Genomic DNA, 13,378 nt, shown 5'->3' with positions numbered 1-13,378 from the left:
GTGTCCTAGTGAGCCCCCCCCCCCCAATACACTGCTGAGTGGGGCAGTAACATGCTACCCAGCTTGCCAAAAGAATGCTAGGTGAGAAGCTGCCATCTTAATTTCCCCAGGATGCCTCTCAATCCAACATCAGAGCCCCAGAGGCATTCCAGGGAAATGAAAATCACAGCGACTGCAGCTTAATCACTTGATGCTTCTCTTTTGAATGCATATTACATTCTCTTTTGAATCTACATATTACAGGCCCTGAAACTCAGGACCACCTTTTTGGCCAACTTCCCTTAGCCTTAGTCTTATGTATATTCCCAACATGGAGACTGTCGTCATGCCTGCTAGTGCTTTTTTATTTTTATTTTTATTTTTTTTATTTGTTTTAACCTGCTCAATTTTACTTCCAATTGTTTTAACTGTTGTATTCTTTGTATAATCGTGTCAGGCTACTGCCTGGTCTTTTACCATGTGCTATGGCCATAGGGCTAATGCGATAAATAAATTGAATGCTGGAAACTTTTTTAAAAGGAAGCCACAAGCAGGAGATGAGGGCCCTCGGAGAACCATGGGCTCCACCATTTCTGTCAACTTATCAGATGCTGACACCAAGCCTGCTTAGGGATCTCCAGAAGATTTCAAGGCTTAATTTTCTTCAAGAACATGCAATAGACTCAGCTCTATTTTATTCTATTTTTATCAGCATTCAAGTTTCCTTGTTTTCTTAATGAACTGTCTCCTAAAATGTGTGCTCATATGCATGTGCCTTAAAATATTTCTTTGTGTTTCCTTTTAAGCCAAAAATAGAAAGGTATCTGCTTGGTTTTCCTGAAATACTCAAAACTAGAGTCAGGGTATATTTAATGTCTCACCGAAGAGTAAGTAATGTGCGCCCGGTATTTTTAACCTCTATTTTCAGGCTATAGTTAAAGGCAGAAGACTTGTCAGCATTCAATAAAGGGCGCAAGCTTCCATTGTGGCACAGCGGCATCCTCTGACTGACACATTGCATAAGGAGTCAGTTTACAATTCATACTAGGAGACTGCTGACACAACCGAAAACCTTTTTCTTTTCGTTTTAAGCAGGCATTAAGGAAACCTCTTGGGCTTGCCAATCAGAAGATCGGCGGTTCGAATCCCCGCGACTGGGCGAGCTCCCGTTGCTCAGTCCCAGCTCCTGCCAACCTAGCAGCTCAAAAGCACACCAAAAAGTGCAAGTAGATAAACAGGTACCGCTCCGGCGGGAAGGTAAACGGCGTTTCCATGTGCTGCTCCGGTTTTGGTGTTCCGTTGCACCAGAAGTGGCTTAGTCATGCTAGCCACATGACTCGGAAAAACTGTCTGCGGACAAACGCCGGCTCCCTCGGCCTATGAAGCAAGATGAGCGCCGCAACCCCAGAGTCGTCTGCGACTGGACTTAACTGTCAGGGGTCCTTTACCTTTTAAGGAAACCTGGGATATATACACCTTGGCATGCTAGCACCTAAGAAGCCTATAGGATAAGCCATTTATTTCCTTCAGGGAACTCTTCCAGAAAGCTGGATATTATATATGCCCTATCAGTTCCTTTTCATACACTGAGAAAGACAGCACCGAAAAAGCACTGTGGAAAAGAGCAACTCCCTCCCAGATCTAGCTCACCTCTACTGGGCATGGAGCCACAACACTAGCTTCCTGGAAGTGGATTTGCGTCCATTTACCAGGAGAGAAAGAGGTGATTTGCCCCAGCACTGCATCCACCTTGCCTCTTAATTCCCACCCACCCCCCAATAAGCAGCAGCGCCTCACTCCCAGGAAGCAAGGGAATGAACAAACCAATCAAATGTTCAACATTACAGCAGTGGACTCTCTCCCAAGTACAAGGGAACTGAAGGATGGTGTGTGAGCCTTGTAGCAACCAAATTTAAATTTTTATCCATTACACACGTGTTTAGTCGCCGCCTAAACCTCTTCGGCTGCCACAAACCATTTTGTTGCTTATCAAGTTCAGCAGTAGCAGATTTGGAGAGAGTACAAAATTCCATTACAGACACTGCGTTGCTCCAAAGGCCACCTGAATCCCATCAATCCCAAATTATACAAATTGGCACTGAACCTGCATACCATTGTAATCCAAGTAGGACAGAAAATGAATGGAACATCTGTGTGTATGAAAGTAATTATAGTCTATAAAAGTGAAAGAGCAACTCTCCATCATTTGGCTATACTAACATTTCTCGTTTTGAGTAGGGCTCTTTTCTCTCTTTTTCTGTACAAGCATATTTACAAACCAGTTCCCCAAAGGAATTTACAAAAACACTACTTTTAGATGTAATTAAATCAGCTGCTCTCTCCATCTTCTGACAGACATCAGAGTGTGTTGTCATCTAAATGCATATTGCAACCTCATTCATTTTTGTGCTAAATGCAATTTGTCTTTAAGGTGTTTCAATAGCAAGATCTGTATTTTCTCACCACTTACTTATACATTACGGCAAGGATAAAACTGTTTGCAGGAACTGTAGACATGTACTTTCACTTGATTAAAAAAGTTCCATGTCTGCGATTCAACCCTTCATCTTTAAAACATGTTGAAAAGAAGGATGCCGCCGGGGTTGGGGGGGCACGCACCAAGTTTTACAGAACAAATGAATTAATCCTTTATGGGGAACTTTAAACCCTTGTGTAGGACCTGCATCAATATGGTTTATTTTTCCTGGTGGAAAATTTTAATGTATTGAAGAACATTCCTATTAACAGAAGAAAGTAGACTACTAGTCCTGTAACATTTCATGAAACAGACATTTAAACTCTGACTTCTAACTTCTTTCAGTGCCAAATCTGGTGTACACAAGAATGCTGTTCTTAGTGTGCAGGGACTACAATGGATTTTAGCATGTCTTTGGTACTGGGCTGCATCATCAAGTCTGTGTGTACATACAAACATACACTGAAAGTATGTGGTCATGTATTAATTACTGCATACACATATGCATTTGTTTACGCTTGCATATGGTTTCTTCAATCCTTCTTCGGGTGAGGACGACGACAGCAAAGAGAAGGTCATAGGAATCTGGCATTTATGTGTACAGCTGCACGGCCTGAGTCACAGATGATGACAGTATGTGCAGTGGGGGCAGGCATGCAATCCGACTGCCTTGCCACCTCTGGAAGATCCCTCTTGAAGCAACCTTGCTCAATCTGCTGTCCTACAGATGTTTCAGCTACAACTCCCTTCAACCTCAACAAGCATGGCCAACAATCAGGGATGGTGGGAGCTGTAGACCAAAAGGCTGTTGAAGAGAAATCCAGAAGGACAAGGATAGCATGGTTGAAGTTGGGAACTTCAGGTTACAAGGGATGCAGAGGACATCCTAACATAAGGTTCAGCTCATTGACACTTGAGAGGCAGGGTCTTGTGGACTGTGCATGCAACGACACCGAAAGAATACAATTTGAGTGAGCTACAACATTATTTACTAATGGGGTGTTGCATCCTTTGCTATAAGATCCCCCCATTAGGAAAATATCATTAGCAGTTCTGTTGATTTAAATAGCTGGTTAAATCAAGTTCTAAAACAAATGAAAAGAATGAAATGGTACGTTTCATTACCTGCATATTTTCCCGCATGTCAGTTGCCTCTTTTAATGGATGTATCGCTGGTTTGAAGATGTCATCTACAATCTTAAGACTTGTGTTCCGCAGCATGGTATAGTCTCTTGTTTTCATCCCTATTCTTGCGGTCAGGCTGCGTTTATGGGCCTTCCCTCCACCACTTCGGTTAGTTATTGCAATGTGCACAAAAAGCGTAACATGCTCCATAAGGTCTCCAACAAAGGAGCGCAAAGGTATGTGCCGATAGCCGGGCTGTATACATTCTAGGGGGATAGCACATTGGCCTATGAACTCATCTCCAATGTAATCATCATCCAGCACAACAAAACGGATCATGGCAAGCTCTGGTAGGTTTATCTCAAACTCAAAGCTCTCGTCAAAAATGGGGTTGTCACTGTTTTGCTGAACGGTTTTAGTTCTCTGTTCTGTACAGTCTGCAGGAATGCCATGGACTTCTAGGAACACATAAGGATCTATGACATCCCCCTTGGCGCAGGCTCCTTTTGGCTTTGGAAAGTTCTGCCCACTGATGATTTTGACATGCAGAACTTGAGGAGAGGCCCCTGGAACTATGCCCTTGGTATTCGCACTGAAATACGAAACTTCTTCTCGCATAACAGAAGGTCGAAGAACATAACCGCACCCCCCGTTTTGTAGAAACCAACCAGTATGTAGATCCATCATCGGCCCTGGCGTTTGATAATTCATGGCCACTATCTGGCAACCACAGTTCCAAAAATCCTGCGGATTTAAGTTACTGGAATCTATTCTCATTGCACTAGGGTATATTCGAGACAGAAATTTCTTATTGTAATTTACAAAGTTCTCCGGACACTCATTTGCAATTCTGCTAGCCTCTGCTTCGCTAAAGGAACAGATTTCCCAGTAATTCTGACTTTTCATTGAGTGCCCAAAATCTTTGAATCTGACAGCTCTGCATATAGATACCAGGTCAGACAGCTCCTTGCATAACCAAGTCATCTTGGGCGTCTCCACAGACACTTCAGACATTCTTCGAGATATTTCAGCTTCTTCGTCTTCATCACTGACTTCTCCCTCTAATAAATCCTCATCATCAGGCAGTTTCTTCCCTTTGATGATAATCTTCATTTTCAGTTTCTCTGGAGATGGGAGGTATGTTTCTGACTGCAGTGGCATATCGGTATAGAGCCTGTTTCTAAAAACCTTCTTCATCTGTTCAACCATAACCTTCTGCTGCTGTATGGAACAGTAGTTTCCCAAGCAAAGAATAAGAGGGTACTGTGATGAAACAAAGGCAAATTTGTTGATCACCTCAATGACACACTGAAAAGATAGAGGTGACGTCATGCTGTTACGATTGCAGATGATGGGCTCCTTATCTGGACCATCACACACATCTAGCTCAATACATCGACAGCTCATCTTCAGTGCCCTGACATAGCCATTAATATCAGCTGGCCCTCGCACCTGGTCTTCTATTAGGTAAGTATTGTGAGATGAATTGATATAGTAATGTGATAAAGGCTGGGTCATATCTTGGACAACATTTTTATGTGCAGGGTCAAAAATATCACATTCCGGGGACAGCAAATACTGAGTAAATCCATCAATTGCCAGAAAACCCTGCAACCGCCCTTCCTCCGAAAATTCATACCTTTGAATAATATCAAGACACATTTCTTCAGTTGCTTGTGCCACCCCTTGCTCAGCTTCTAAAAAAAGCACAAGGTCATTGACATCTAAGTATTCTTTGTTTTTAGATATTTGCACCAGCAAAAAATAAACTTCAGGTCTAGTGCAAAGCTCAATATATGCTTCGCAAAATTCCTCTTTTGTTACACGGGTCGTTAGTTTCTCTTTGCTTCTCTGGATTTCCTTAAATTTTAACCTGATCTTTGACTCCTTTAAGGCAGGGTTCAGCCGCTTTATTAATTCTACAGCTGTGTCTTCCAACATGATCCCATTACCATCAACATCTGCGGCTTCAAACACAGACTTTAGCCATACAAAACGTGGAGTATCCTGGCTACCTTCTATCAAATCCAGGCACTGTTTGGCACGGGAAACCAGGTACCTCAAACCTGACACCCAAATGTTGGTCACGTCTGCTGAATTGGCAACAAGATCCAGTGACTCATAATTCTCCCCATGAATTATAGAGAAGGCACAGTCTTCGGAAATTTGATCTGCTAGCCCATTGTTTCTGAATGTTTCTGTGTTTTTCCCTAACCGGACCTCTTTCACAGCGGAAATTTCAAGTTTGGCCTTGTCAGGATCTTTCTTAGATGGTTCCCAGCGAAGCGCTTGTGAGTCGGTGTCCAGGGTAAAAAAACGATTATAAATACGGGAGTTTGGTCGGACTTTCTTCAGTTCACAACCAGCCTGCATGAAGCTGATGCAATCGTTGGCGCTGCTTATTTTCTTTTCCGATGGCATGCTGCTGAAGGACACTGTTTTCTTGCGTCCACATTTTTGATTTGCAGGATCCTGCAACACAATTTAAAAAAAACAAAACACAATTAATGCCCTTCAGATCAAATGGTAGGAAAAGAAATGACATGTTAAGTAGAATGGTCACACTCAACAAGTGACTGATTAAATAACATTCATCCATTAAACTGCACATGGGCTGGTATAAACTATTTTGCAAGAGGTGAATGACAAAACGATCCTTTACCCCTCAACAGAAGCTCATATAGGATTGCCATACGTCCGGATATTCCTGAATACAACTGAAATGCTGCAGTCAGCACCAGTGTCTGGTCAGCAATTGGGCAATGTCCGGGAAAATCCAGGTGTATGACAACCCATGTTGGCAGTGCCATTTTTGCCGTATTTCCATAAAAATAGCTCAGAAACGGCAATTTTACCCAAAAAGCTCAACAACTTTGGGCAAAACTAAAAGAAGCTCAACAACTTTGGCAGGGGGGGAAAAAAGCTCAACAACCTTTCTGTCCAGATTCACTGTTTGAAATATGGCAACCGTAGTCTGGCGCATGCTCCTACTTCAACACTGGCAATTGGACAGTGTTCTTCACCACACTTGAGGGCAGAGAACCAGTTTGAAGGATGTGTGCAGGGCACACACAGCCCAGTGCTTTTAATACCTTGATATTACTCTCCCTACACTCTTCACATTTTCTGCCTCAAGCAAGCTACCTCACTCTGTCCAACAGGAGGGCCGGCTGTGGCATGGCTGCCATCAAGTACAAAGTACAAAGTACAAAAACAAAGAGTCTTGTGGCAATTTAAAGACTAACAGATTTTTTTGTAGCATAACTATCAGCATAACAGCAACCAAAGGGGTGAGTTAAACGAAGGTGATCAAGACAAAAACCAACATTATCAAACCACTTTAATTCTGCTCTGCATCCTGAAGGATGAACAAAAGAAAACCACAAAATTATATCCCCTATCTAAAAGCTGGTTCACATTTGTTACATGGCATATTCTCATGTCTCATTTCTGTGGTCCAGCCACAATCCATTCTACACAAAAGTTTGTCCATACCAGTGCTTTTTTCGGGGGGACGACAACGCAGGGGTACGCATACCCCTAAACATTTTGTGAATCTTTGTACTTTTGTTCATTTACTGTATTTATTTTTCCTGAACTATAAAGTGGTGATTTTCTTCAGTAAAATTGAGAGTAATCCTAACATTTTTAAGGGGGGGGGGGAATAGCACTGGTCCATACCACTGCTGACCCACAACTCTAACGTCCATCAACATGCAAAGTATTTTTTTTTACTTACAAAGATTTTTAAATAGAAGTGGAATCCAAGCAATGCTACTGAACTAACCAACAATAATAGAAAGTAAGAGTAAAGAGAGTCCAGTTGTCATTTCAAAATCCAGAAATGTGGGCATCAATGACCCACAACAAATGCCCCCTTGAAAAACACAATGGCCCCCATTAAATATGACTTCTATGTAGGCACTGGGTAGCATATGTCTATTGTGAAAACCAGGCAAGTCCAGGCTTTAGAACTCATCTATTAACAGTCTCTGAGTAACAGTTTTGAGAATGCTCAGCAGATATGGAACCTTTAGAGGTAGTGGTTTGCCTGAAGATGTTGCTGGACTCCCAACTCCCATCAACCGCAGCACATGGCCAATGGTCAGGGAGGATAGGGGCTGCAGCTCCAAAACATCTGGAGGCTTACAATCCTGCTCCCCCAATGTAAAATCTTCCCATGTTCAAATGGTTAACCAGAAAATAAACACCTTAGAAATGTTAAAGCATTGTGAGAATCCACTGACTTTGACACAGGAGTTTCACTATGTGTCAACAGAAAGGCCTCAGACAGAATGGCACAGAGAGAATTAGAGAAGGAAAGAGAGAACCAGTCAGTGCGAGTAAAATTAATGCGCAGAAGTACGCACAGAGCTTGAAGACCTACAGTATATTCTGGCGTATAAGGCTACTTTTTAATCCAGGAAAATCTTCTCAAAAGTCTGGGGTCGTCTTATACGCCGGGTGGAAAATCTGTGGTCGAGTATATCTCAAAGTCTATATTTTAACTGGAAAAGTTGGGGGTCGTCTTATACGCCCAGTCGTCTTATACGCCGGAATATACGGTAAGTGTGAATGAGACAGAAAGAGCAGAGGCAAACAGGAACAGATCCAAGGGGCAAAACAACGGTGTGCTCAAGCTCCAGGTCTTCTCACTCCACTCACTTACGCGCATCCTGACCCATTTACTCATTACTGTTTCCCAACCCCTCAATTCCAGTCTTGCCTCTTTCTCCAGTGATATGCCTTCGGCAGGAACAGTCAAAAGTTGTGACGGTAGGATTCCGACTGGGGAAGGAACGGTCAAAAATTGTGACGTAGTGCCTCCATATGGGGCAGCAGAAGCAGCCAAAGTTTGTGTCAATGCACCTCCAGGTGGGGTAGGAGTGGCAACGGGGTCTGACGCTGAGCCTTCAGATGGGGTAGGAGTGGCAACGGGCTGCGGCAGTGAGTCCTGAGATTGGGTATGAGCAGTCATAGACTGTGAGGATGAGCCTCCAGATGGGGCAGGAACAGCCACAGACTGCGTCGATGAGCTCTGAGATTGGCTGCAAGGAGCTACAGACTGCGAGGATGAGCCTCCAGACAGGGTAGTAGCAGCCATAGACTGTGATGATGCGCCTTCAGCCAGGGTAGGAGCATCCACAGACTGTGATGATGAGCCCCCGGATGTGGTAGAAGAGGCCACAGACTGTGATGATGAGCTGCTAGAATGGATACAAGCAGTCAACGATTTCAGAGAACTCAACATTTAAGCACTTTGCTGTTGTGTTCCCTGGCAACCTGGGTGGGCAAAATGGCATATCTACCTTGCCTTCCTATTGGTCAGAACTTAAGGCCAGCCAATCAAGCACAAAAAGAACACTCGGTACCCAGCCAGAAGCTGATAGAATTCATGACTGCAGCTTTAATGCAGCTATTTGTTTAAATATTTGTAACCCACACTTCAGCACCTTGAGGGCACCCCTCAAGATAACTTACAAAACCCAGTTAAAACAATAACTAAACAGAGTGCCAAACCGAAAACTAGAATTGGATTTTATCCTAGACTGTACATTCTAGTGGAAAGAATTCTGACTTAGTAGATTCTGAGATGAAACTTGATAAATGTTTAAAATACAGAGAAAGCCCTGCCCTGCCCACTTTGGCTACTATTTAGGAAGAGAGCACTATTTGGAATCAGAGAACAGACATCATTATCCACCCTTTCATTTGTAATTTGAGCACAGAATTAGAGGATGATAGGAGACCATGAATGGATGGATGTGAATGTGAAAGGAACTTCCTTGTAAAATACCTGGAACTGGTGTATAATGGCTTCACTAACCCATACCAGACAGAACTTTTGCAGCTGAATTCTGAATTAATTGGCGCTTCCAAATCATCTTTACAAGCAGTCCCATGTAAAATTCATTACAGTAGCCCAATCATATTGTAGCTAGAAGAAGTCCTGGCCTCATTTCAGCTCACAATCAAGTCCAATGGTAATCATGAAGACATTCTTTAAAAGTGTGTCCATATGTCCTACTCTACAGAGGACGGTCATCTATTTGAAGAGTTCTCCAGTCCAAGTCCTAAAGCAGAAACAGGGAAGGGAAAACAGGGACCCTGAAGTCGCCCATTAACAGTTAGCACCTGGAACTGTGCTAACTATGCAGGAACCTGGTTACAGTTTCCTTCACTATGGTGAGATGTATTGTATTTCTATTTATTTTTTAGCAATTATTTCCATATGCAAATTTTATGCAAGCCTGTGCTCTCCTTTGTCCTTTGATTGGTGATGAATGTAACACAGGAACAAAATATAAACAAATGTGAAAATAGTTGACATAATTCTTTATTTTTGGACCAAAACATCTATTTAAAATATCAAATATTGGGTAAAGGCATAACAATTTGGGAGCTTTAAATTTTTAAAAATAAATTTCTGTCCTAGCTGCTTGAGCAAATTAAAACCTTAAGCTTGCCCTTTCACACCCTCTATTTGTAAATATTGGTATCTCCCTTGGATACTAAAATATTAGAATGATCTGTAGTACATTCAGGACAAAATTGTAGGCTTCAAGTACCACTTAAACCTCCACACCTGGCGTGAAGGGGGCAAGGAGGGGAGGGGATAATGCGTTTGGCTATATGCCGAAATGACGGAGCTAAAAATACCACTACAAGACAAAATAAAAATGTAAAAAAATCCCAAACCACACTTCACTTTGAATTCTTTACACATGTCACCCTCTTTTCTGCTCATTCTCTCCATATGCAGTCAGCGTTCTGTGGCGACTGAGCATGCCCAGTTCTCATTAGGCTTGAGCGTGGGTGGTGACATTTTGGAAACATAAGCGACAGCACTCACAGCTGAACATCGGACATAATGGGAATGAAGCGGTGCCCACTGAGAAGTCTCTTCAATACTGCTCTGCATCTATGCTCTTAGAAAACAAACAAAAACATTCATTTCTATTATTCTAGATCAGACAAGGGGAACTTTTGGCCCTCCAGATGCAGCTGTACTACAACTCCCATCACCCCTGGTCACTGGCCATGCTTGCTGGGCTGGTGGGAGTTGTAGTACAGCAACATCTGGAGCACCAAAAGTTCCTCTAAGTGAGAAGGCCAATGTCATTATGTTCTATTTTCACCCTCCCATGTATTTCTCAACACAATGTTATACGGTGTGTAGATGAACTCTGACATAAGGTGCCATCCACAGCTCACACAGTTACCTGAGAGGGAAGTAAAGAAGAGGAAGAGTCACCAAGCAGTCTGGAAAAAAGCAAAACAGACTTCTAAGCTTCCAGTACTTAAAAAAGGTCTCCTGCTACAGTATCAATGGATATTTTTTACAGCAGGATAATTTGCTTCACCCATCAATCTGTTACAGCTCAATGACAATTAGGATTAAAATAAGGAGAAAGCCAATTAAACCAGTACATTAGGTCAACCCTACCATTATCCCTACAGCTCAGAAACACGTTTTATTTGTTCCAAGATTTTCATATTGTAATCTATCACAACGCTAATACAAAAGTCTAGATGCCAAGTATAATTGAATGCAGCTGATTATAGGGTGGCTCTCAAAGATCCTTTCAACACATGGTTTAAATGTAAGCCCTTGAAGAAGTTCTGCTGCCACAACAATTTCCAGTAAAAATACAGAATAAATTCAAGAATTTTCCCCTCTGAGTTTCTATCGGCTTACAACCTGAAGAGAAACTACAGGTGTTATGGGTCTTCGCTTCAAAAGTACAATGCAATCCTACATGTGCCTAAAGAAATAAAAAACTCATAGAGCTCTAAGGAACTTCATTCCAGGTAAATCAGTACAGTGGTACCTCAGTTTACGAACTTAATCCGTTCCTGAAGTCCATTCTTAAACCAAAACCGTTCTTAAACCAAGGCACGCTTTCCCTAATGAGGCCTCCCACCACCGGTGCCCTTCCACCGTTCAGTTTCCATTTGTAGACCGAAGTAAAGTTCGCAAACCAGAACACTACAGTGGTGCCTCGCAAGACGAAATTAATTCGTTCTGCGAGTGCTGTCGTATAGCGAAAATTTCGTCTTGCGAAGCACCAACGGGGGAAGAGCAGTTTGACAAAAAAAAAATCGCGAAAATTTTTCGTCTTGCGAGGCAAGCCCATTGAAAAATTTGTCTTGCGAGACAGCCTTCCGCTAGCGAATGCCTTTCATCTAGCGAGTTTTTCGTCTAGCGAGGCATTCGTCTAGCGGGGTACCACTGTACTCCCGGTTTTGCGGAGTTAGTAAACCGAATCGTTCGTAAACAGGACTGTTCTTAAACCGAGGTACCACTGTATATAGGATTGCAGCATTGGACACATTTCAGTCTCCTGACTTTAGTGAACATAGGAGTCAAACCATTGCTCCAACTAACTCAGTAATGTCTGCACTGGGTAGCTCTCCAGGGTTTCAAAAAGGCGTCCCTCCCTACCCTACCTGGAGATGCTGGGCTGGGGGTTGAACTTGGGACTTTCTGCATGCTCAGCATTGAGCTACGGTCACTGTCCTTCAAGGAAACCTGTAAACAGAAGGGACCATCTTAGAAGAGACATCCCCTTCGCAGCAGAGAATGCCTCTTTTAAGGAATACATGGCCCATTGCTGCTCTTGCTGCCGTAGGACTCCAAGGATGCAGGATCTGCCACCACCTCAGAACCTTTCCCTCCCATGCCACCTCTACAGCAGTCTCTTGGTGAATAGGAGGCACTGCTGGCCTTCTTCCACCCCTGGGGAAGAAACAGAGCGGCTGCCCTTTAGGGAATCCTGGGCTCTGCCCCCCCCCAGCATGATTCAGAGTGGGGCCCCTTTCCCTCTGCAACAGCCTTTCATTCCCACTTCACCCATTGGATAAGATTGGTTTGATTCCTCTACCCTCCCCGCTACTGTTCCAGATGTAGATCTTTATTTTCCTCTTGTTCCAGATATAGGTCTTCATTCACCCCTTCTTCCCTGGCCAGGGGGTGGGGGCATTTGTGGTTCACCCCAGGTGCTAAAACATCTTGGGCCATCCCTCCTCTACTGGCCTTTCAATAAACCACCAAGCCCTCTACTCTATGACTTTTTAATATGGGGTGACCTGCATTGCTTTAACTATTGCTGTTTACAAGAGCAATCCTAAAGGGGTGAGAGAAAGAGAATCTGTGGTGGATCTACTGCCACTTCCTAAGTCCTGCTGGGTTCATACTTGCAGGGAAATAAGGTGGTGGTGGGGGAGAGCTTTCCAGGATCCTGCCCCCTTCGTTCCCCATCATTTTACTCTTTTTTCCCACCTGTTTGCCGGTGGGTGGGCAGGGGGGTCCAGAGAAAGTTATGACTTTGCATCTAGTGGATCCAAAGATTCCCCTGATTTCTGGCAGCAGAGCAGCAACAGCAGGAGAGATTTCTGCCTCCAGAATGAGACATAAGGTAACTTTTCCCCTTTTGTGCTAGCTACCAACACATTATAACATGGTGCACATTGATTAAATCATGGCACCAAAAGCAATCGTGATGAAAATTGCACACTGGTAGACCTGTAAGGGAGGGTGGGAAAGGGGCTAAAAACTGTAGCGAGTTATAGCCTGAACCAAGTCTGGAGACTGCAAATAGGCGAAGGATAAATGACTCATTTGTTGCTGCTGCTCAATACAAAAGAACAAGTCATTTGGAACCCTGACATCTGGGGAGTATTTCAAATGGGAAATTTTGTAAGCAGATCGGTCTTTTAAAAATTCATTTTGCTAATGCAACATAGATCTCCTACAGATTCCTCAGCACTTTTATCAGTGATGATAAAGCAATGACT

General features: G+C 43.2%; 1 protein-coding gene across 2 annotated transcripts in view; it reads right to left on the bottom strand.

Annotated features, from left to right (window-relative positions):
- Window positions 1-13,378, bottom strand: part of PLCL1 (phospholipase C like 1 (inactive)) — a 181,917-nt gene that overhangs the window by 34,146 nt on the left and 134,393 nt on the right. Inside the window, exons 1-2 of one of the 2 annotated variants that reach the window (XM_033169271.1) lie at window positions 8,307-8,341; window positions 3,581-6,052 (exon numbers count right to left, since the gene is read on the bottom strand). In XM_033169271.1, coding sequence (XP_033025162.1) covers window positions 3,581-6,001 — 2,421 coding nt within the window. In that variant the 5' untranslated portion in view covers window positions 6,002-6,052; window positions 8,307-8,341. Of the gene's footprint in view, window positions 1-3,580; window positions 6,053-8,306; window positions 8,342-13,378 lie in introns of those variants that run through there. The other variant, XM_033169263.1, reaches the window with a different exon arrangement.

This window comes from Lacerta agilis, chromosome 1 (genome assembly GCF_009819535.1).
Source record: "Lacerta agilis isolate rLacAgi1 chromosome 1, rLacAgi1.pri, whole genome shotgun sequence".
Classification (NCBI taxonomy): domain Eukaryota; kingdom Metazoa; phylum Chordata; class Lepidosauria; order Squamata; family Lacertidae; genus Lacerta; species Lacerta agilis.
Note: the sequence above shows the minus strand (reverse complement) of the source record. Positions and strands in the feature narration are given on the sequence as shown.